The sequence below is a fragment of the Crinia signifera genome, chromosome 6, assembly GCF_055691185.1.
Source record: "Crinia signifera chromosome 6, ASM5569118v1, whole genome shotgun sequence".
NCBI classification, from domain to species: Eukaryota; Metazoa; Chordata; class Amphibia; order Anura; family Myobatrachidae; genus Crinia; species Crinia signifera.
In genome coordinates, this window is record NC_139222.1 from 125,239,194 (window position 1) to 125,262,928 (window position 23,735).

The 23,735-nt window shown below is 44.3% G+C and overlaps 1 protein-coding gene across 2 annotated transcripts in view; it reads right to left on the minus strand.

Annotated features, from left to right (window-relative positions):
• The window catches only part of LOC146008104 (serine/threonine-protein kinase 4-like), a 78,294-nt gene that overhangs the window by 46,660 nt on the left and 7,899 nt on the right, over window positions 1–23,735 (minus strand). For both annotated transcript variants that reach the window (XM_083147040.1, XM_083147039.1), the window contains exons 3-4: window positions 23,086–23,214; window positions 16,178–16,292 (exon numbers count right to left, since the gene is read on the minus strand). In XM_083147040.1, the coding sequence (XP_083003166.1) occupies window positions 16,178–16,292; window positions 23,086–23,102 (132 nt within the window). In that variant the 5' untranslated portion in view covers window positions 23,103–23,214. The remainder of the gene's footprint in view (window positions 1–16,177; window positions 16,293–23,085; window positions 23,215–23,735) is intronic.

The following is a 23,735-nucleotide window of genomic DNA, read 5'->3' on the forward strand; positions in this document are numbered from 1 at the left end:
CCGAATCCCTTTCTCTGAGTCCATCCTGGCGACACAGCTCAACCATGGGATGTAGGAGGGTTCGCAGGAGCAAGGCACCTATGCTGACTTCTTTGAGAGGCAGGCGCCTCCCTTCTGCATCCCAGAGTTCCTCAGTTCAACTTCTAAAGCACACTAGGATATATTACAATGCCTGAACATATCAACATAACCAATAACATGACAACACATGAACGATATAAAGTTACTGAGCGTAAGGGAGGGATTGCTGTGTCGCCAGGATGGACTCAGAGAAAGGGATTCGAACGGTAAGTGCTTACAAAAATACCCTTTTCTCTTTCATCCATCCTGGCGACAGCTTAACAATGGGACGTTCAAGAGCCGGTCCTTTGGGAGGGTACACTCAGGCTTGCAGTTCTTATCACTATTTGCCCAAATGAAGCATCCGACGCGAACTCATGGAACCTATAGAATTTGGTAAAGGTATGAACAGAGGACCAGGTGGCAGCCCTGCATAGCTGATCCACTGTAGCCCCATGACACAGCCCAAGAGGAAGCAACTGACCTGGTGGTATAGGCATAAATCCTTGAAGGAATAGGTCTGCCTACCTTAGTGTTGCTGACCTTAACCATCTAGCAATGGTCTGCTTAGAAGCAGGCCACCCTCTCTTATGTAGGTCATATAGTACCAAAAACAAATAAGTTTTGTGAATATCCTTTACTCTTTCAACGTTTATGCGCAAAACGCGAACATCCAGTTTCTTCAACTTCTCAGGAGGGCAAAACACCAGGAGCACAATTTCCTGGTTTAAATAAAAACCTGACACTACCTTAGGTAGAAACTTAGATACTGTACGAAGCACAGCCCTGTCATCATGAAAAAACGGAAATGGAGGCTTGCCAGACAAGGCCCCTAATTCCGAAACTTGCCTAGCAGAGGCTATAGCTAACATAAATGTAAGTTTCCAAGACAGAAATTTAAGATCAGCAGACCTTAAAGGCTCAAATGGAGGTTTTTGTAACACTGACGAAACTAAAGACAGGTCTCAAGGAGCCACAGGTTGCCTATATGGGGGTTTAAGCCTCATAACTCCCCGCAAAAAGTCTGTACTTCAGGTAAAAGAGAAACCCTTTTCTGAAAGAAAAATTGACAAGGCCGACAACTGTACCTTTAAAGACTGTAGGCTAAGACCTGCTGAAAACCCATCTTGGAAAAATTCTAACAGTCTAGAAACCTTGAACCTAGAGGTGTGCACCTTCTGACGTTCACGCCACCTGATATAGATCTTTCAGACCCGATGGTAATTTGCAGCTGATACAGGCTTGCGAGCCCTGAGCATAGCCTGCATAACAGTCTCCGAAAAACCTTTCTTTCTTCGTAAGGAGGTTTCAAAAGCCAGGCCGTCAAATTGAGACGAGCTACAGTAGGTCCAGGTGCAGAAACAATCCTTGTCTGAGTAAGTCCGGCCAAAGAGAAAGACGCCAAGAGTCCGTCGACAACCTCAGTATGTCTGAATACCACAAGCTCCTGGGCCAGTCCGGTACATCATCAGAATGATTTGTGTCTCCTGCGTTTTCACCCTCTTTAAGGCCTATGGAATCATAGGAAACATGTAGGCAAGGTTATCATGGCATCCACTGCCCACGCAGTCAGATCCCTGGTCCGAAAGCACAACCTTGGAACCAGACAGTTGTGTCTGGACGCCATAAAGGTCGATCTCTGGGAGTCCCCAGAGAATCACTATCTCCTGAAAGACTTCCTGATGTAGCGACAGAGTAGGAATGTTTACCTCTGTCCACTTGAAAATCTGTGAGACTTTCTGCATTGCCATCCTGCTGCGAGTCCCACCCGGATGATTCAGGTAAGCCACAGCCGTGGCATTGTCTGACTGTATGCGTACAGGCAATCCCTTCAGGAGATCCTCTGCCTGCAGAAGGGTGTTCCAAACCGCCCGGAGCTCCAAGATGTTGATCGGCAGTCTGAATTCTTCCTTGGACCACAGACCCTGCAAACTCAGGTGTAGGACTACCGCCCCCCCAGCCCCTGAGACTGGCGTCCATTGTGACCACCAGCCAATCCCACGAGCAAAGGGAACGCCCATTTGCAGGGAGTCCAGATCCGTCCACCAGATCAAGGAATCCATTGTCTCCTGAGACAGCAACAGCCGTTTCTGTTTCATGGTCTTTGAATTTCCTGACCAACAGGACAGCATGTTTCACTGAAAGGTTCTTGAATGGAACCTTGCAAACTGCAGTGTCTCAAAAGGTTGCCACCATCTTGTCTAGCAGCTTCTCTCCCTGCCATACTGTTGGATTTGAAGACTGCAGAATCAACAGGACCAACTGTCAAATGTCCACCGCTTTGGACTCCAGAAGAAACACACAATGTAGGTGTGTGTCCAGAATTACCCCAGAATCTGAAGTCTCTGTGTGGGTGTCAAATGAGACTTCGGGAGATTTAACAACCACCCATGGTCTTGGAAGAACTGTGTCGCAAAGTCAAGATGTTCCTGCAACTTCTCCGCCGACTCCGCCTTCAACAGGAGGTCGTCCAAGTACGGAATAATCACTATCCCTTTTAGCTAGGCCAAAAGGAAGAGCCTGGAACTGTAAAGGAGTCTCCCCTATCGCGAAACGTAGTAAGGACTGATGTTCCTTGCAGATAGGCACATGAAGATAAGCATCTTGGATGTCCACTGATGCTAGAAATTCTCCCGACTCCCGGCCTTTATACAGATCTCATCGCAGTACAATTTTTTGGGGGAAAATGGACAAAACCATGTGCACTGCAGTTGGGGCAGATGTAACATGTGCAGAGAGAGTTAGATTTGTGCAAGTTATTTTGTTTCTGTGCAGAGTAAATACTGGCTGCATTATTTTTACACTGCATATTAGATTTCAGTTTCAACACACCTCACCCAAAATTAACTCTCTGCACGTTACATCTGCCCCACCTGCAGGGCACATGGTTTTGCCCATTTTCAAAACAAATTTGTACTGCGATCAGATCAGAATAACCCCCTCTATGCTTAACAGCACTGATCAAAGAGATTCCATGCAAAAATGGTCTACCCACAGGTGCAGGTTTAAAGACTTCAAATTTAGAATGGGTCTGGTTTGAGGACCAAAGAAAAGAATGGAATAAAAAACCTCTCATTCTTTCTTCCTGAGGTACCGGGACAAACACTCCCTTCTCAAGAAGAGACATTGCAGCCCCCAAGAGAGCTTTTCGCAGACGGGCTTCCTGCGGCAGGGGTGTTGGAAGAAATCTCTTTGGGGGGGACCCCTTGTGATTTATTCTGTTACCCTGAGAAATGATGGATAGAATCCAAGGGTCCGTGGTGGAGATGTTCCACCGGTCCTGAAACTTCAGGAGGCGACCCCACACAAACCCAGAACAGGTAGTATCCGCCCTGTCATGACGAGGACTTATCCTCACTCTTGGACAGGTGCTTCCTCACAAAAGCCCCAAAATGAGATCTTCCCGCCTGTCCTCTATTAGACTCAACCTCTTGAGAGGAGGAACGAAAGAACGGCTTAAAAGGACCCAACCTTGGACACTGAATGTTTAGACGAGGTGGGCTGGAATGTGCTCCCCCCCCCCCCCCTCCCCTGTTTTATAATGGACTCAAGTTCTGCCCCGAACAGGAGTTCTCCCTTAAAAGCCAAGGCCTCAAGAGACTTCTTGGATTCGCTGTCAGCTTCCCAAGCTTTAAGCCACAGAGCTCTCCTCGCTGTCATAGAGGTGGCCGACACTTGGGACACCATCTTGGCTCCTTCTTCCCCACCCTCACAAACATACTTAAGCTTTTCAGCCAAGGCAAAAGCCTCAGAGTCAGGCTGGAGTTGATTACATAAGACATCAGCCCATTTAATCATAGCCTTGGATACCCACGCAGAGGCAATAATAGGGCTTAAAGTAAAGTAAAGCCCACCCCTTCAAACACAGCCTTAACCCCTTCCTGACAGAGCTAGTTTTTGCGTTCCTGACAGAGCCATTTTTTTCAAATCTGACATGTCTCACTTAAGTGGGGATAACTTTTTTTTGCTTTTACTTATCCCAGTGATTTTGAGATTGTTTTTTCGTGACACATTGTACTTCAAATTAGTGGTAAATTTGGGTCGATACAGTCTGTGTTTTTTTGTGAAAAATACCAAAATGTCGTGAAAAAATGGAAAATTTAGCGATTTGCAAAATGTTAAATTTTCTGCTTGTGAGACAAATAATCATACCACTCAAAATAGTTAATAACTAACATAGACCATATGTCTACTTTATGTTGCCATCATTATTTCAACTTCCTTTTAATTTTTTTGGACACTAGGAGGCTTACAATATGAATAGCAAATTCTCAAATTTTCAAGAAAATTTCAAACACTGATTTTTTTAGGGACCAGTTCAGTTCTGATGTGACTTTGAGGGACTTGTATGTGAGACACCCCCATAAATGATGCCATTTCAAAAACTGCACCCCTCACAGTATTCAAAACAGCATTTTGGAAGTTTGTTAACCCTTTAGGTGTTTCACAGGAATTAAAACAAAGTGTAGGTGAAATTTCAAAATTTCATTTTTTTTGCAGATTTGCAATTTTAATACATTTTTCTAAGGAACACAGTACATTTTACTAGAGAAATGTGACTAAAAATTGATTCCCCCAATTCTTTTGTTTTCAAAAATATCCTATATGTGGCCCTAGTGTGCACGTTGACCAAACCACAGGCTTCATAATAGAAGGAGCACCTACTTGATTTTGGAGCCTCCTTTTTATGAGATTATTTTTTAGGCACCATGTAGGTTTCTAGGCACCATAAGATGCTAAAATTTAGGAACCCCCCCACAAGTGACCCCATTTTGCAAACTACACCCCTCAGGGAATTCATCTAGGGGTATAGTGTACATTTCAAACCCCCAGGGGTTTCACCAATTGTGGTACAACTGGGCAGTGAAAATGAAAAATTACATTTTTTACACAAAAATGCAGTTCTGGCTCAAAATTTTTCATTTTCACAAGGAATGAAGGAGACAAAGCACCCCAAAATCTGTGCCCCAATTTCTCCCGAGTACCGCAATGCCTCACATGTGACCAAAAAATACCAGTTGGGTGCATGGCAGGACTCAGAAGGGAAGGAGTGATTTTTGGATTTTGCAGCTCAGATTCTGGTGGAATTTTGGTGGGTGCTATGTCGCATTAGCAAGACCCCCCAAGCACCAATACAGTGGAACCCCCCCACAAGTGACCCCATTTTGCAAACTACACCCCTCAGGGAATTCATCTAGGGGTATAGTGTACATTTCAAACCCCCAGGGGTTTCACCAATTTTGATACAAGTGGGCAGTGAAAATGAAAAATTACATTTTTTTACACAAAAATGCAGTTCTGGCTCAAAATTTTTCATTTTCAGAAGGTATGAAGGAGAAAAAGCACCCCAAAATCTGTGCCCCAATTTCTCCCGAGTACGGCAATGCCTCACATGTGAACAAACAATACCAGTTGGGTGCATGGCAGGACTCAGAAGGGAAGGAGTGATTTTTGGATTTTGCAGCACAGATTTTGGTGGAATGAATGGTGGGTGCTATGTTGCACCAATACAGTGGAACCCCCCCACAAGTCACCCCATTTTGCAAAGTACACCCCTCAGGGAATTCATCTAGGGGTATAGTGTACATTTCAAACCCCCAGGGGTTTCACCAATTTTGATACAAGTGGGCAGTGAAAATGAAAAATTACATTTTTTTACACAAAAATGCAGTTCTGGCTCAAAATTTTTCATTTTCAGAAGGTATGAAGGAGAAAAAGCACCCCAAAATCTGTGCCCCAATTTCTCCCGAGTACGGCAATGCCTCACATGTGACCAAAAAATACCAGTTGGGTGCATGGCAGGACTCAGAAGGGAAGGAGTGATTTTTGGATTTTGCAGCTCAGATTCTGGTGGAATTTTGGTGGGTGCTATGTCGCATTAGCAAGACCCCCAAAGCACCAATACAGTGGAACCCCCCCACAAGTGACCCCATTTTGCAAACCACACCCCTCAGGGAATTCATCTAGGGGTATAGTGTACATTTCAAACCCCCAGGGGTTTCACCAATTTTGATACAAGTGGGCAGTGAACATGAAAAATTACATTTTTTTACACAAAAATGCAGTTCTGGCTCAAAATTTTTCATTTTCAGAAGGTATGAAGGAGAAAAAGCACCCCAAAATCTGTGCCCCAATTTCTCCCGAGTACGGCAATGCCTCACATGTGACCAAAAAATACCAGTTGGGTGCATGGCAGGACTCAGAAGGGAAGGAGTGATTTTTGGATTTTGCAGCTCAGATTCTGGTGGAATTTTGGTGGGTGCTATGTCGCATTAGCAAGACCCCCAAAGCACCAATATAGTGGAACCCCCCCACAAGTGACCCCATTTTGCAAACCACACCCCTCAGGGAATTCATCTAGGGGTATAGTGTACATTTCAAACCCCCAGGGGTTTCACCAATTTTGATACAAGTGGGCAGTGAACATGAAAAATTACATTTTTTTACACAAAAATGCAGTTCTGGCTCAAAATTTTTCATTTTTAGAAGGTATGAAGGAGAAAAAGCACCCCAAAATCTGTGCCCCAATTTCTCCCGAGTACGGCAATGCCTCACATGTGACCAAAAAATACCAGTTGGGTGCATGGCAGGACTCAGAAGGGAAGGAGTGATTTTTGGATTTTGCAGCTCAGATTCTGGTGGAATTTTGGTGGGTGCTATGTCGCATTAGCAAGACCCCCAAAGCACCAATACAGTGGAACCCCCCCACAAGTGACCCCATTTTGCAAACTACACCCCTCAGGGAATTCATCTAGGGGTATAGTGTACATTTCAAACCCCCAGGGGTTTCACCAATTTTGATACAATTGGGCAGTGAACATGAAAAATTACATTTTTTTACACAAAAATGCAGTTCTGGCTCAAAATTTTTCATTTTCAGAAGGTATGAAGGAGAAAAAGCACCCCAAAATCTGTGCCCCAATTTCTCCCGAGTACGGCAATGCCTCACATGTGAACAAAAAATACCAGTTGGGTGCATGGCAGGACTCAGAAGGGAAGGAGTGATTTTTGGATTTTGCAGCACAGATTTTGGTGGAATGAATGGTGGGTGCTATGTTGCACCAATACAGTGGAACCCCCCCACAAGTCACCCCATTTTGCGAAGTACACCCCTCAGGGAATTTATCTAGGGGTATAGTGTACATTTCAAACCCCCAGGGGTTTCACCAATTTTGATACAAGTGGGCAGTGAAAATGAAAAATTACATTTTTTTACACAAAAATGCAGTTCTGGCTCAAAATTTTTCATTTTCAGAAGGTATGAAGGAGAAAAAGCACCCCAAAATCTGTGCCCCAATTTCTCCCGAGTACGGCAATGCCTCACATGTGACCAAAAAATACCAGTTGGGTGCATGGCAGGACTCAGAAGGGAAGGAGTGATTTTTGGATTTTGCAGCTCAGATTCTGGTGGAATTTTGGTGGGTGCTATGTTGCACCAATACAGTGGAACCCCCCCACAAGTCACCCCATTTTGCAAACTACACCCCTCAGGGAATTCATCTAGGGGTATAGTGTACATTTCAAACCCCCAGGGGTTTCACCAATTTTGATACAAGTGGGCAGTGAACATGAAAAATTACATTTTTTTACACAAAAATGCAGTTCTGGCTCAAAATTTTTCATTTTCAGAAGGTATGAAGGAGAAAAAGCACCCCAAAATCTGTGCCCCAATTTCTCCCGAGTACGGCAATGCCTCACACGTGAACAAAAAATACCAGTTGGGTGCATGGCAGGACTCAGAAGGGAAGGAGTGATTTTTGGATTTTGCAGCACAGATTTTGGTGGAATGAATGGTGGGTGCTATGTTGCACCAATACAGTGGAACCCCCCCACAAGTCACCCCATTTTGCGAAGTACACCCCTCAGGGAATTCATCTAGGGGTATAGTGTACATTTCAAACCCCCAGGGGTTTCACCAATTTTGATACAAGTGGGCAGTGAAAATGAAAAATTACATTTTTTTACACAAAAATGCAGTTCTGGCTCAAAATTTTTCATTTTCAGAAGGAATGAAGGAGACAAAGCACCCCAAAATCTGTGCCCCAATTTCTCCCGAGTACGGCAATGCCTCATGTGTGACCAAAAAGTGGCAGGACTCAGAAGGGAAGGAGTGATATTTGGAGTTTGCAGCACAAATTCTGGTGGAATGATGGTGGGTGCTATGTCGCATTAGCAAGACCCCCAAAGCACCAATACAGTGGAACCCCCCCACGAGTGACCCCATTTTGCAAACTACACCCCTCAGGGAATTCATCTAGGGGTATAGTGTACATTTCAAACCCCCAGGGGTTTCACCAATTTTGATAAAACTGGGCAGTGAACATGAAAAATTACATTTTTTTACACAAAAATGCAGTTCTGGCTCAAAATTTTTCATTTTCACAAGGAATGAAGGAGAAAAAGCACCCCAAAATCTGTGCCCCAATATCTCCCAAGTACGGCAATGCCTCACATGTGACCAAAAAATACCAGTTGGGTGCATGGCAGGACTCAGAAGGGAAGGAGTGATTTTTGGATTTTGCGGCTCAGATTCTGGTGGAATGAATGGTGGGTGCTATGTGGCATTAGCAAGACCCCCGAAGCACGGTGAAATTATGAACCTAATATTCCATAGATGTGTGGTATATTTTAAAACACTCCTTTATACATAGGCCGGGTTTGTCGGGGCAAGTGTCACACTGGAAAATAGTTTGCTTTCTTATTCCCTTTTTATAGCAAACTTTGCACCTTTTTTGTGTCCTGCCCTTTTTTCCAGTGGAGGGGATTTCATCAGGAAAATGCTGCCCTGGTACAATACGGGGGCCAGTACTAGAAGTACTGGGGCCCTCTGCCTGCTGGTTCCCAAATATTAGGCCCTTTATGACTTCCTCTTGAAAGTGCATAAATGTCCCCCTCTGGCCGGTAGAACGGAATAGCACGTAAGCGTTATACAGTGCCATCTGGATGATATACACGGCCACCTTCTTGTACCAGATTTTTGTTTTCCGCAGGGCACTGTACGGCTTCAGTACCTGATCTGAAAGATCCACTCCGCCCATGTACCTATTGTAATCCAGGATACAATTAGGTTTTGAGGTGTGGGTACTGGTACCTCGTACAGGGACGGAGGTGGTACTGTCTCCGTGAATTGTTGTCAGTATAAGGACATCCCTCTTGTCCTTATATTTGACCAACAACATATTTTCGTTGCATATTCCCCTGCTTTCACCCCTTCTCATTACTTGGGCAATGTGCGTTTTTGGTAGGCCTCTTTGGTTCTTGCCTCTTGAACCAAGGGCCTTAAACAGGGGGATGCTAGTGTAAAAGTTATCCACATAGAGGTGATAACCTTTATCCAGGAAGGGGTGCACTAAATCCCAGACAATTTTCCCACTAACACCTACGAGGGAGGGGGGGCATTCTGGCGGTTCAATTCTTGAATCCTTCCCTTCATAAACCCTAAACCTGTGGGTGTACCCTGAGGTGCTTTCACACAGTTTATACATTTTTATGCCATACCTTGCCCTCTTACTGGGAAGGTACTGGCGGAATTTAACCCTTCCTTTAAAATGTATAAGGGACTCGTCGATACAAATAAATTTTTCAGGGATGTACACCTCTTCAAATTTGGCACTGAAATGATCAATGACCGGCCTGACTTTGAATAGCCGGTCAAAGGTGGGATCATCTCTGGGTGGGCACTGTGCATTATCGGTGTAATGTATAAATTTAAGAATTGTCTCAAATCGAGTCCGGGTCATGGCCATACGGTAAAATGGAGTACTGTACAGAACATCTGTACTCCAATATTGCCTAATTTCTGGCTTTTTTACTATGCCCATATGAAACACCAGACCCCAAAACGTCATCATCTCTACTGCATCTACAGGGGTCCACCTAGCAAATGATGACGTGGGGTTTTGAGCAATAAACTGCTGGGCATATAAATTAGTTTGGTCCACCATTAAATTTATAAAATCATCAGAGAAAAATAATTTGAAAAAGTCAATTTCTCTGAGACCTGTGGAATCAAATTGGATTCCTGGCATGGCCAAAAACTCAGGAACCTGGGGCTCAAAATTGTCTGGTGGTGGGGTCCATACGAGATCAATTGTTGGGGGGGGGGTCTCAGCTGCTCTACGGGGGCGTCTTTGAGGGGGTCCCTCATCACCAGAGGAGGAAGAGGAGCTTAAGACGAATCCTTCAAATTCCCCGCTTGCATCACTGGCTGTGTCAGAGTCAGAGGCAAGCATGGCATATGCCTCCTCCACTGAATACATTCTCCTGGATGACTGGGAGGACATTTGGGAGGACATTTGGGATGCCATTTTTATTTTTGTGTTACTGGTAGTGAAATGTTTCAACACGTGTATAGTGTAGGGGGGGGTACAAACTTTATTTCAACCTGGGGGGAATGTAGTGTGTAATGTGTATGTAGTGCAGAAAAAAAAAATACTTTATACCAAAAAAAAAAATTGAAGGGGTTAAAAAAAAAAAAATTGAAGGGGTTAAAAAAAAAAATTGAAGGGGTTAAAAAAAAAAAAGGTCCTGCGCCAAAAATTGAGCACAGATGTTGGTCAGTAACGTCTGTCACTGAACAGCGCTCAAAGGCAACAGGAATTTGATCCAAAAAAAAAAAAATAGATCAACCCTGTGCCGAAAAAGCTGATCAGTGATGTACGTCACTGATCAGCGCACAGTGGCCACAGGACACCCACAAAATCACAGTGTGTGTAAAAAAAAAATTAAAAAAAGACCCCACAGCACCCACAAAAAAAAAAAAAAGGTGATCAGTGATGCGACACTGATTACCAGTGAGGGGCAGCAGGTGCACAACCTTTGGTGCAACTGGCAGCAACTGACAGGTATATATAAAAAAAAAAACCTCGGCGCCCCCAAAAAGTTGCTGATCACCTCAGATATGGTGATCAGCACAAAAGGCGGGGGTAGCAGACACAAAATATACACTCTCTATCACTCTCTGTCACTATCTCTCTCTATCTCTCACTATCTATCACTATCTATCACTATCTATCACTATCACACTGCAGCAGCAGCACTGACAGTTATATGTATAAAAAAAAACCTGCACCCCCAAAAAGGGGGGGTAGCAGACACAAAATATACACTCTCTATCACTCTCTGTCACTATCTCTCTATATCTCTCTATCTCTCACTATCTATCACTATCTATCACTATGACACTGCAGCAGCAGCACTGACAGTTATATATATAAAAAAAAAACCTGCACCCCCAAAAAGGGGGGGTAGCAGACACAAATCTCACTATCTCTCACTATCTCTCACTATCTCTCACTATCTCTCACTATCTATCACTATCTATCACTATGACACTGCAGCAGCAGCGACAGTTATTTATATATAAAAAACCCCTGCACCCCCAAAAAGGGGGGGTAGCAGACACAAAATATAGCTCTCTCTGTCACTATCTCTCTATCTCTCTCTATCTCTCTATCTCTCTATCTCTCTATCACACTGCAGCAGCAGCAGGAAGTCTCAGGAAGTCAGATCCAGGAAGCGTCCAGCACGCTACAAGCAGTGATCAAGTGATCAGGTAAGGTATTTGCAAGGATCAGGTAAGTATTAGCAAGGATCAGGTCGGTATTCACGGCAGACAGGCACGGTGACCGTTCTGCACGCTATTCCAGACCGGAATGGCGTCTGCAGCGCAGTCACCGTTAGTTTAAATGTCGCGCCTTGGCTGTGATTGGTCCGTGGGTCCCACGGACCAATCACAGCCTTGGGGGCAGGTGGGGTGAGGGTGGGGTGAGGTGTCATCGTCACCGATGACCCCCTCATGCCCCCTGACGCCCGGCGGTGATTGACACCTGTGTTACCGAGCGTCTGATTCGCTGGTAACACAGGAAAACGCTGTAATTGGCTGTTCACACTGAACAGCCAATCACAGCGATCGCCGATGGGGGGGCGACATCGCAGCCCCCCCTGGGCATGCAGGGACATGTCTGCTGTCAGGGACAGCAGACATCGTCCCTCTGTCACTGCGTCTCGAGACGCAGTGACAGTTTAAAGTCATGACGTACATTTATGCCATGTGTCGGGAAGTACATCCCGGCCATGACGTAAATGTACGTCAAATGTCGGGAAGGGGTTAAGGAATCCTTGAATTTTCTTGTCCACAGGGTCTTTAAATACAGCACCTCCTTGAACAGGTAAAGCCATGGATTTAGACAACCTGGCAACAGGTGCATCCACTAAGGGGGTCTTTTCCCATAATTTTACATGTTCCTCTGGCATAGGGTACATGTTAGGAAATCTTTTAGGCATCTGAGGGAAATGTCACAGAATCTCTGTGTATCTTAAATACACAATGAGCAGGCACTTTATCCTCCTCTGAAATATTTAACGTCTGCTTAACAGCCAGGATCCAATCCTCAATACCCTCTGGTCCCAAAAGCCAGCCTCAGCGCACACACCCTCATCATCAGAATCTAGATTCAATAGGGGAGGTGTAGATAAGGGTTGTCTGGGAGAAGTGACCTCAGGGGTTTTGGCAAGTTGTTACATAAATGTATTCATTTTATGAACACTTTGCGCAGTGTCCTGCAGTAAAGCTGGGTCCCCTTGAGATGGGGTAAAGGAGCCCAGAGACTGTTGAGAGGGGGAAAGGGGGCCAGGAGATTTCACAAGGTCATCTCTCAATCTCTGCCTATTTAAAGCCTTTACCAAAGCATTCATAGACCTCCCTAAAGCAGCTGCCCACGCAGGCTCAGACCTCTGGGCTTGAGCCCCACTGGGCACAGACTCACACGAGGGGCACAAATCCCCCTGATCCATCTGTTCAATGGTTAATTTAACACCACAAAATCTGCAGTTAATTAACATGGCAGGCGCTCCCTCCCCAAGAGCAGCAGCACTATACCTTTCTGTCATAATTACACACAGCGCACAATGTCAGGCGATTGCACAGAATAATGTAGCTGTGTACTTATCTGGCTGTGCTGCTGCAATGGATCCTCAGCGATCACCAGGGAAAGCGCTGCCCACCTATAAACCCTTTAAAATGGCAGCCGCCAAAGCGGGGGTCCATCCTTAGAGATCCCCCCTAAGCAGGGAGCCAGTTCAGGACTCACCCCCCGGGGCCCAGGAAACCTCTCTTATAAGGAGGTTGAAGCGCTGTGCAGAAGATGCAGCAGCGTCTCTCTGCACACAGAGAGCTGACTGGACGCGCTTCTGTCAGCCTCTGCTGTGCTCTCAGTGTGTCTAAACTTCCTGTGGAAGTAACACACTGTGCCTGCACTAACTAGTGAAAATTAATAAAATAAAAAACACCTAGCAACTCTACACAAAACGTCTGAAGCCCACAGCCAGTCAGCACAGCACCCACTCCGGTGGGCACCTAAAACGAACTGAGGAACTCTGGGATGCAGAAGGGAGGAGCCTGCCTCTCAAAGAAGTCAGCATAGGTGCCTTGCTCCTGCAGACCCTCCTACATCCCATGGTTGAGCTGTGTCGCCAGGATGGACGAAATAGAAATTGGACATCACCATTAAGAGTGGAAGTAAACATGTTAGGGCGGAAGCTATACAACAAGAGTTTGGAGTCTAGATCATGTGATGGACCCACAGGCCAAGTAAATGCAAGCCGGAAGATCGGCAACTACTGCAGCCAAAGAAAAAAATAACAGCCGGTGAACCTCCTGGAGGTTTGCTTCCCACAGACCACAGTGAATTTGCATTGCTGTGAAATACCAGACAGGCGAACTATTTGGACAAGAATAGGCTGGGCTGGGCATAAAAACCAGGAACTTCTCTTGGAGGTATCTGAATGTGGAAGCTGCCTTGAGGAGACTTACCTGCAAGTAGGAAGGATCAGTGTGCTGCCTAGACAGCCACTTATCTTATATACTTGTTTTATTGAACTGTGCATTCATACAGCTGCATAACATCTGGTACTTATACTCAGGGCTCTTACCGGGAACCAGATATTGGTGTTTATGTGCTTCTCTCAATTACTGCATACATGTATTGTGTCATTTGTTATCTTGGAACTTTATTTGTTGTTATTAAATGTCATTTACGCTATGCAAAACCTTCGTTTTTTCACATGTACCCGGTTTTGAATATCTCATGGCAATAACATTTGTGATGTGAATACCTTCATTGGATGTACCGTGGTTATACTCCATATAGCATTAAGGGAAATTATATATATATATATTCATTGGTGGGTAGTGGTGCCATTAATATATACATTGCTGACACGTGTTTCCTGACACCCTGAGGCATGATATTTCCACCACATTCTATAAATGGGAGATATATATATATATATATATATACACACATACACATATACACACACACACACACATACATACATACATACACACACACACACACACACACACACACACACAATTATGGAAGAAAAAAATCTCCAGGCTCTTGAAAATACAGTACTTTTACTGCGCTGCCAACGGAGTTTCGGGCCGGGGGGGCCCGTATTCAGTCCTGAAGATGCGCAGGGTGGATTTTACCTGATCGCTTGGCTCCGAATATACGCAGCCCAGCGATCAGTTCTGAATCAGGCCCATAGAACAGAAATGCACTGAATAAAATGGCCGCTGCTCCCACCCTTGGAATACAAACCCAGCCTATTATGTAAATAGCCTTTTATATGAAAGATTTTCAGCAATGTCTTTCGCCTCCTGAAAATCTCTTGCTCTTTGGGAAAATAGCTCAGTGTGTACACACTATTTTGGTGACAGATATATCTTTCAAAGATTTTGGCAAAGTCTTTTGAAATGAAAATCTTCGAGTGTGTATGGGCCTTAACTCTAATAACACGAGGCGATTTCAGCCCCGTGCTAAGCGATGCATGTTAGCACAGATCGCTCAGCATACATTGCTGACACACATGCGATGCACCAGCGATGTGTGCCAAGAGATCTGTACGGACCAGTATTATCTGGCAGGAACACTGGCAATCTCATTAGATTTATACTGCATGCAGTAGAAATCTAGTCAGGTTACGGCGTAGCGTGGGATTGCATACACACGGACAAACACATGCAGCAATATGTGCTTAATTTCTAAGCAATCTATTAAGATCCCTTAGAACATGCATGTCCAAACTATGGTCCTCCAGCTGTTGATAAACTACAAGTCCCATCATGCCTTGCCACAGTTTTGCTATTAGGGAATGCTAAAAGTATGGCAAGCCATGTTGGGATGTGTAGTTTCATAATAGCTGGCGTTACATAGTTTGGATAGGCCTGCCTTAAAATTATCCTGGAATCGCCCTGTGTGTATGCCCCATCAGACCAATATCCTACCATGCCGGTGGAGAGCTTGGCCAAGTGGACAGGACCCTTTAACAAAGGCTGGAACAGAGGCAGGGTGACGGGGGCAGCAATTAGCCAGTCTATTGGATTAACTTTAGAACATCAGGACTCTGCCTCCTAGATGCTGAGATAATGGAGCTGTGCTGGCTTGCCTCTGTTGCGGACATAGACTTTAAACAAACTCGCATTCCAGATACAAAACATGGTAATGGGTATTGTTCTCCCCCTAGTACCACTAACACCACAAAACACTACATAAATCATTGGCACTGTGTCAGGGACTGCATGCTAGTCTGGGGAAAAGAGAGTTGTTAGTGACGAAAGTAGCCCATCAGCGCTATCAAGCCTCCTCTTATTCTAACACAGCTGTTATACCTTCCATTATGACATTGTCACGGTCTCCATAAGCCTTCATACAGTAGGCCAGGCTATAGAGGGGAGTGCACAGTCAGTCTCGCTCTGCTCACACAGGTGTTGCTGCTAATAGTGCCATTAGCACCGTCTGCTCACACTCTAGGATGGTTTTATGGGGATGCTGCGTGGTTGTATGTAATAAATCGCCCCCAAAAAATAAAAAATGGTCAAAGATCAGATCACTTTTGATAGTACCATTAAAGGCAGGTATTGAATGCGGCCGGCGAGGGGGTTAAACAGCGAGGATAGCAGAAAACCAGCGATCCTCGCTGTCGCCGCTCGCCCACAGCGTTGAATACCTGCCAATGACTCAAAGTAATTGAGAGAAAAAAAAAAAAAAGAGAAATAAAAATGGTATAAATAATCAGATAAAAAGAAAATATTCACAAATGATCTTACTGTTTGTTTCCTTAGACGGATGATGTCAGAAACTGATCCCCCTCCACAATATTCCATAACAATCCAGAGGTCAGTATTCTTAAAGTAGCTGCCATAATACTTCACAACATGTGGGCTGCAATAGAGAAAATGTGTATATTATAGCAAACAAATGACATCATTGTATGTAAATGTAAAATAATCAGCAGAGTCTGGACCTGGCGAGGGGTGGCAGTTTAGGACACCTTGAAAGGTTCAAAGCTGTAGGTGACATGAAAGTGATGGATGAGGAACTTGTACAATAAAGTTTGATATGTGGCTAATCTCTAGTGATGCAGAGAGATGGGAGTCATTTAAGTGGAACATACAGATGGAGGCAAGACCGAAGTTATACAGGGATGTACAGATACATTTTTATATTTGCCAAGGCAACAAAAAGTGCAGCTTATTCAGGATCTTGAGAATATCCTTCTGCAATCAAAGTCTCTCACACTTGTTATGCTATTATATTGGCCTGCACTACATCTTCATACTGACCAGTATCAGGAAACTATTGCTGGGGAAGAAGGGAAGGCTACGATGATGTGTATTTCTATACCACTTCTAAAGAGGCAGAGGGATGAGTAGAAGCTGTTAACACTAACTGAAATGATGTAGGGCCCAAATTGTCCAAAATTTCATACAACAGCCGCTCCTCAGACCTGTTCCAGGGCAAAGGTGCATGTGATAGGGAAGATAAGAGAGAAGAACATTTATAGTATAGGATGTACAGTCTCTTAACACTTTAATAAAGGTGCCAAACTGCTGCGTGCATTAAAAGAAAGGAAAAGGAGTTTAGCTGATAATCTTTTCTACTCTTTCAAACTCAGGTATCCACATCTGCAAAGATCTCAGGAATGGATGCAATGTTTCATGGAGGAAAAAATGTAATAAAATCAAGGTAAAAGTCTTCGAGTGTTAGAAACACTATGTAAGCCAAGTCTCCATCTTGCCAGCATAATCAGAGTTAAAACTCAGAAGCCTCATGTTTGAGATGAAGAAAAGAAGTGAATGCAAACAGTATTCACTATGGTGGGAGCCGGATGACCTCCCAGCAGTTGGGATTCCGAATTATAGGGACTATTCACTCTTGGGGGGGTGGGTGGGGGGTGGGGGGTGTGTCTATGACCCCTATAGAGAGAGAGTACAACCTGTGGCGAGTGCAGTGAGTCAGAGTGCCGGCAGTTGGGATTCTGGTCTAATGATGGTTGGAAACCCGACTGTCGGACCCCTATACCACACCCACTATGGTAGGCACACCAAAGCTGGCAAAGGGCACAGGTAAGGCAAGTCTGGGCATTCTAGATGAGCATATATAAAATAAAGGAATTGAAATTCTCAAAACAGACCCTTAAGGTCTATTTCAACCCCATAGTGGATATATAGCCTCAATAGTAAAACCAGGACTGACCTCTTTTTTTGCACAGTATGATATGCAGAGATATGTGTAAACAGTTTTACAGGAACTTATCTAAATTAACTGGAGAGGAATAAATCACTTGGTGCAGGGAAAAAAAAAAAAGGTCAAAATTTAATAATTTATAACAGTTTAAATATTAAAGTATTCCTCATTCCCTTGTGTCCTGGCTACATTTTCTCTACTGAACCATCACTGCTCTTCAGAAATATGAAGAGACACTAGAAGCAAAGGATTTTGGGGAAAAAACTCTCTGGGGAAATATCATTTCTTACTTGTGGATGGATATTTTTATTAGATAACTCCCACTTTTCTACTTACATAATTGGCTGCTTTTCATAGTAGTGAAAAAGGAATCAGCAGACATGTCAAATCACTTAGTTAAAAACGCACCAGAAGTGTTAAAGTCCCATACACACTAAGCGATATTGTGAACAATATCGCTCGGAAAGGGGTTTTCTGAGCCATATTGTTGAAATACTGTCTAGTGTGTACACTCAATATCGTTAACGATGCGCGCTCATTATTTTGTTTAGTGTGTACGGATAATATTGTTATGACTAACTATCGACCGTGGCCCCCGCCGGCAAGTGTGTGTGTATGTGGCTTAACTACTCACCTCTATGTGGTGAAGTACAGCCACTGACTAGAAGCCATGCTACACACCAAATTACTCCTGAACAGAAAATGAAAGCCATTTTTGCAGGGACACTTGTTGGATATGAAGGGAGGGAACTGTGAAGACAGAAATTGGAGGTAGCAGTGGGCTGGAGAGTTTGTGGGCTAAAAACTCTTTTACGGCTAAGTACATTGCAGAAGCCGTCATTCTGACACGCTTAAGCTAGTGTGCTAAGAGTGTTATGAAACACCATGGTGAAGCAAAGGGTTATATAAAAACATAACTTATCTGAAATAGGCATCCCCTTGATGAAGTCATACCAAAATGAAATGCATTGGTCACCTGACCCTATTTATGGACAGATAAGCTTATATGTTTTCTCATCCTGTACATGTGCTTTTTAGACGCTTGTCTGCATTAAATATGTGTATTTTACACCTTGATATACCAATTGTGGTGATTTTTATGGGACGAGTGTGTTCCTAATAAGGTTACATACACTGTATTATACGATACCGTTCTTTTCAAAACGGTAAACACTGTTATATTTATGGTTTTATCTTTCATGAATCATTTATTTGGTGGTCTTAGCACCGAAGATACTTATTTCAGATTAGTTATGTTTCATATATATCCCTTTGCTTCACCTTATCTTGCTTTTCTTTCACACCAGAAAATGTAGGGACTTACCCGGGAATATGGTCCCTGGATCATGCAGGGACATTCCTGGGTTGGGTGGATGAGAGATGGACTAGGCCGGTTGGGTTTCACACCAGCCTAGTCCCTGCATTTTATGGTGTGAGGGGGCAGCGGGTGGTGGAATCCAGACTGTGGGGATCCGGCAGCGGGAGCTGAGCAATTGTAGAGCTATTTGCCGGGGAGCGGGCCGGGAGAATTTGAAAGCATTTTGAAAAGAATGGCTGGACGCTGATTGGCTGAGAGCGTCCAGCCAGTCTTTTCAAATCCAGCATCTCTTTCCACCCCGCTGCCCGACAAATAGCGCTACAAGCGACCAACCGCCTCTGGTGGATCCCCGCAGCTCGAATCCCTGGACCCTGCTGCCCAGATGGAAGCAAGCCAGAATGCCGGGTAAGTACCTTTCACACCGGCCTGTTTCCCGAACTGGTCCCGGGAGCAACCCTGCTGTCTAGCAGGGTTGAATTCCTGGGAACCTTGCACACCAGCGCTAGTCACGGGTTGATCCCAGGACCAACCCAGGAATTCAGGGTGGTGTGAAAGGGGTATTAGTGTGTCCTAACACCCCTAGCACACTAGTAGGCATTCCACCCTTCTTTTCTTCCAATATTGTTTTGTGGTGTGTACTCCAGAACACCGTTTTACTGCATGAGGAGCTGCCACTCACATACTACAATGAGGAGTGTTTTACAAGCAGCCTTTCTTTTTTTTTTTTTTTTTGCACATTTGTCACCCCACATATTATATTGTGTTTTATATACCACCTGGGTGCCCCTAGATCCTCCCTGTCCTAATATATAAAACAAGAATGCAAAATAACAGAACAAGAAAGATGTAAGGAGGCCCTGCTTTCCAGGTCGACATAATGCTTGTGTCAACCTAGTGGCCATGCTGACTAAATGCATGTCGACATATTTCATCTGTCAACTTAGTAATGGCTGTCGACCCTATGACCCATACCCATAATATAGTTACAGTGGAAAGTTGGTCTGGAGGATGTGGAAGTAAAGAAAGAAAAATATGTGATATGTGTGGACTGTACAAAGGTGATGTAACTGGGTAGGATAGCTTCTGTGAGTTGTTCTGGAATTTGATACACTTGCCTGAAGAGGGGAGTTTCCAGGGGACACTTGAAGATTGAAAGAAAGTCTTCCAGCGCATAAAAGACATTCCAGAGTGGGTGCAGCCCAGAAAGGCCCTCTAATGTGAATGGTAGCAGGTAATACATGTGGATGAGAGTGCAGAGAAGATGGTTTGATCTAGGAGTTATTTTGAAATGATATGTGTTACATTGAAAGCCTTGTGTGTAAGTATTTTATATTGAATCAGTAGAATACATGTAACTTATGGAAATACTGACAGAACAGAGCAGCAACACCCAGGGCTGCCGAGAGGGGGAGGGGGGTGTGTACTAATTACCTTGGCCCAGGCTTTCTGGAGGGGCCCGGCGGGGGCCCTGGTCCGACTCCCCCTCCCCCCTCAATCCTTCCCGGGCAGCAGCAGCACACACAAACAGCATGTGCTGTGAGCAGGCCCAGCATGAGCATCTCACTGACAGCGTGAGAGCTCATGCTGAAGGTGTGTGTTGCTGTTGCTGCTGCTGAGGGGGTGTGTGTGCTGCTGTTGCACTGGCAATACCTAGTAAGTATAAGCATCCTCAAATTTGCATACAGAACAGATTGTAGGGGCGAGAGTCACTACGATGGAGGAAACCATTGCAATAATCAATGTGGAACACAATGAATGCATGAATTAGGGTTTGTTTTCATGCCTGCATTTATTTTGTCTATTTTGTTTGTCCCAGTTTTAAGAAAAGTTGTGTTTTCCTCATACCCCTTTCACATCGCACTTTTAAAACGGTAAATTGCCGTTTTTTCCCTTTTTAAAACGTTTAAGCCTGCACTGTGAATGCACCACAGCCGATTTACCGTTTAAAGTTAACTGGCATTTCGAACCGTGTAAAAAGCAGAGTCCTACACGGTTCCTTGCCGTTTTTTGTGCAATGTGAATGTGTACAATGCTATGCATTCACAGTGCAGGCTTAAACGTTTTAAAAAGGGGAAAAAAACGGCAATTTACCGTTTTAAAAGTGCGATGTGAAAGGGGTATAAACCGGTATTTAAAACGGTAATCTGCGGCAATGTAAGGCTCTGACCCGTTTTAATTACCGTTTTAAAATACCGGTTTTTAAAACGTGTCGGCGATGTGAAAGTGGTATTACTGGCTTCCAAGGCACTGAGAGGTCTAACTCAAACGCTAATAATGATGCAGGAAACCTGTGGTAACAGACACTTCAATAAGAAAGCAGGATTATACATTCAGCCTATTACTTCCGGTTTACACTTAAACATCCAACACACAACTGATTTAGTTTCAAATAAATAAACAATTAATGGCTTGCTACACAAAACATTCTAAAGCTACAAAAGAGATACAATCAGAACCAGACATTTACTACTGTACAAGTAGCTCAATATTTTTTAAACAGCGACCAACTGTTTTACTACCTTCAGAGTAATGTAGTTGCCACATACATTCTTACTCCATGGGTCACACTGATTGATCCTACAACAACTGCTTTCTTTCTTCTCTTGTATGCATGCCCACAGATGAAAACTAATGGCATTAAGGTAATGGTGAAGGAAACTCCATTGTTTTGAAAAAAGGCAAGGGTAACATTTATGTGTATCCAGCCCCGCTGAGGATCACTTTTACCTGCAGCACTCCTCCTAGGTGTTCTCCTAGGCATTGTGAAATCTCAACAAATGACGATACTTGTGTAATAGCACGGCGCCCGGCTACGCTACGTTTAGCGTAATGATTCCGCGGCAGCCCAACTGCTGCCTAGCGTAGTTGGCATAGTGACTCCGCGGCAGCCTGGCTCGGTACCCAGCGTCCATGGCAAGCCTAGTGAGCACCTCACACACAGCGCTGGTAACCGCCAAGTCCCCTGCGCTGGTGGACGCCGGCGCAGAGGGGAGCATGTGGGCGATGGCGGAGAGGCGCTCCAACTGTCTCAGATGCTCCTGCGTCAGTAATTATTGAGGCAGTCCTTTTCATACCCCACTATCCATGCCAGCCTGTAGTTTGGTGAGTGCAGCTACCTTTTCATACCCCCACTATCCACGTCGGCGTGGAGTTGATATTCTAAAGTGTGGCGAGCCATCGAGCCCGAAGCGCGGCGAGGAGACGCGGATTACTTTACATGTATTCCACGTCCGCTCGACACGCTTCGTTGATTTGGAGTTGATTTATAAAATCAACTCCACGCCAACGTGAATAGTGGGGGTATGAACAGGTCGGGGGAACGCATAACGTGTGCGCTCGCCACGCTTCGAGCTGACATGGTTAGTGGGGGTGTTTCAGGAACACATATCTGACAGGGACGCTGACTACGCTGCCCACGGGAACACTACGCTACTTCTGACTACGCTGGCCGCGTGAACACTACGCTAATTTTGACAGGGCCGCTACGCTAACTAAGTAACGGGCGCCATGCTATTACACAAGTACCCAAACAACAAACTGGTAAGAAGTGCAGTGGACCCCTCCCCCATAGAGCCTCGCTCACAGTCCCCTGATGACCAATCATAATGCTACTTAGCCTGAAACTTGTCCAGGAAAATTGCCTACATAATGGTGAAAACCACAATAGAATAGATCAGGGGTTCCCAATCTTTTTCTAATCACGGCACCCTAGAGTATCAGAATTTTTCCAAGGCACCCATAGGCCCCAAAAAATATATATCAAATGAAATAGATTGTGTTTATATGTGCTTCTTAGGGTCAGTTATGTGGTAAAGGGCAGGATTTGGTTCTGATTGTACACATTTTATGATTGGCAGCCACCAGCACTGGTTTTGTCCAGAAGTAATTGATCATAAATAATTTGATTTGGTCCTGGATGACCGACCCGAGGCACCCCTGCAAGGGTCCCGAGGCACCCCAGGGAGCCTAGGCGCACAGTTTGGGAACCACTGGAATAGATTCAAAAACATTTAAATTAGTACTACAAAATCTGGAAAAAAAATTGTGAAATACCCCAGATTAGAAGTATAATCATTCCATTTTTGACAGTCCCTCTTAAAACTATGTTATATATTCTGCAGTTACAAACTCTGTTGTATATACTGTATGTATTTCCCTGTATGTCCTTACCTGTCACATTGCTGCATAATAGATATCTCCTTAATGATTTCTTGAAGGTCCGACTCCACAGGAATCTGTTTTATGGCCACAATCTGGCTTGTTTCTTTGTGACTGGCTTTAAAAACACTGCCATATGATCTAAGGAGGAATAAAAAGCATCACAAAGACATCTGGAAAAATATAGTTCTATATAATCAAGCCTGCAACTTTGCCATAACATAGGGTGCCACTGAAGTGGTTGCTAGTATTACTGATGCCTAGACACGCACACATTGGAAAGTAGCTATTTTGTGAGTTGAAAGAATAGTCATGAGATTATAGTCCTCTGGGACAGCCCCGAACGCATTAAACAGGACTCCAAAGACAGGAGACCAGCCCCCTTGGTTCCACCCACTTCTATAGTCCAGAACCTGATGACTAATCTTAGTGATGCTTAGCTATGATAAATACTGTACAAACACTTAGAATCTGATTGGTAAATTTACCCCTATCTATTATCTTCTACAAAGTGATAAAAAAAATAAGTGGAATCTGATTGTTGCTATGGGCAACCCCTTAGTCAAATACGAGTGTCCAGATATTTAGTCTATTAAGCCCCATAAACACTAGGTGATGTGAACAATATGGCTCAGAAAAGGCTTTCTGAGCCATATTGTTCA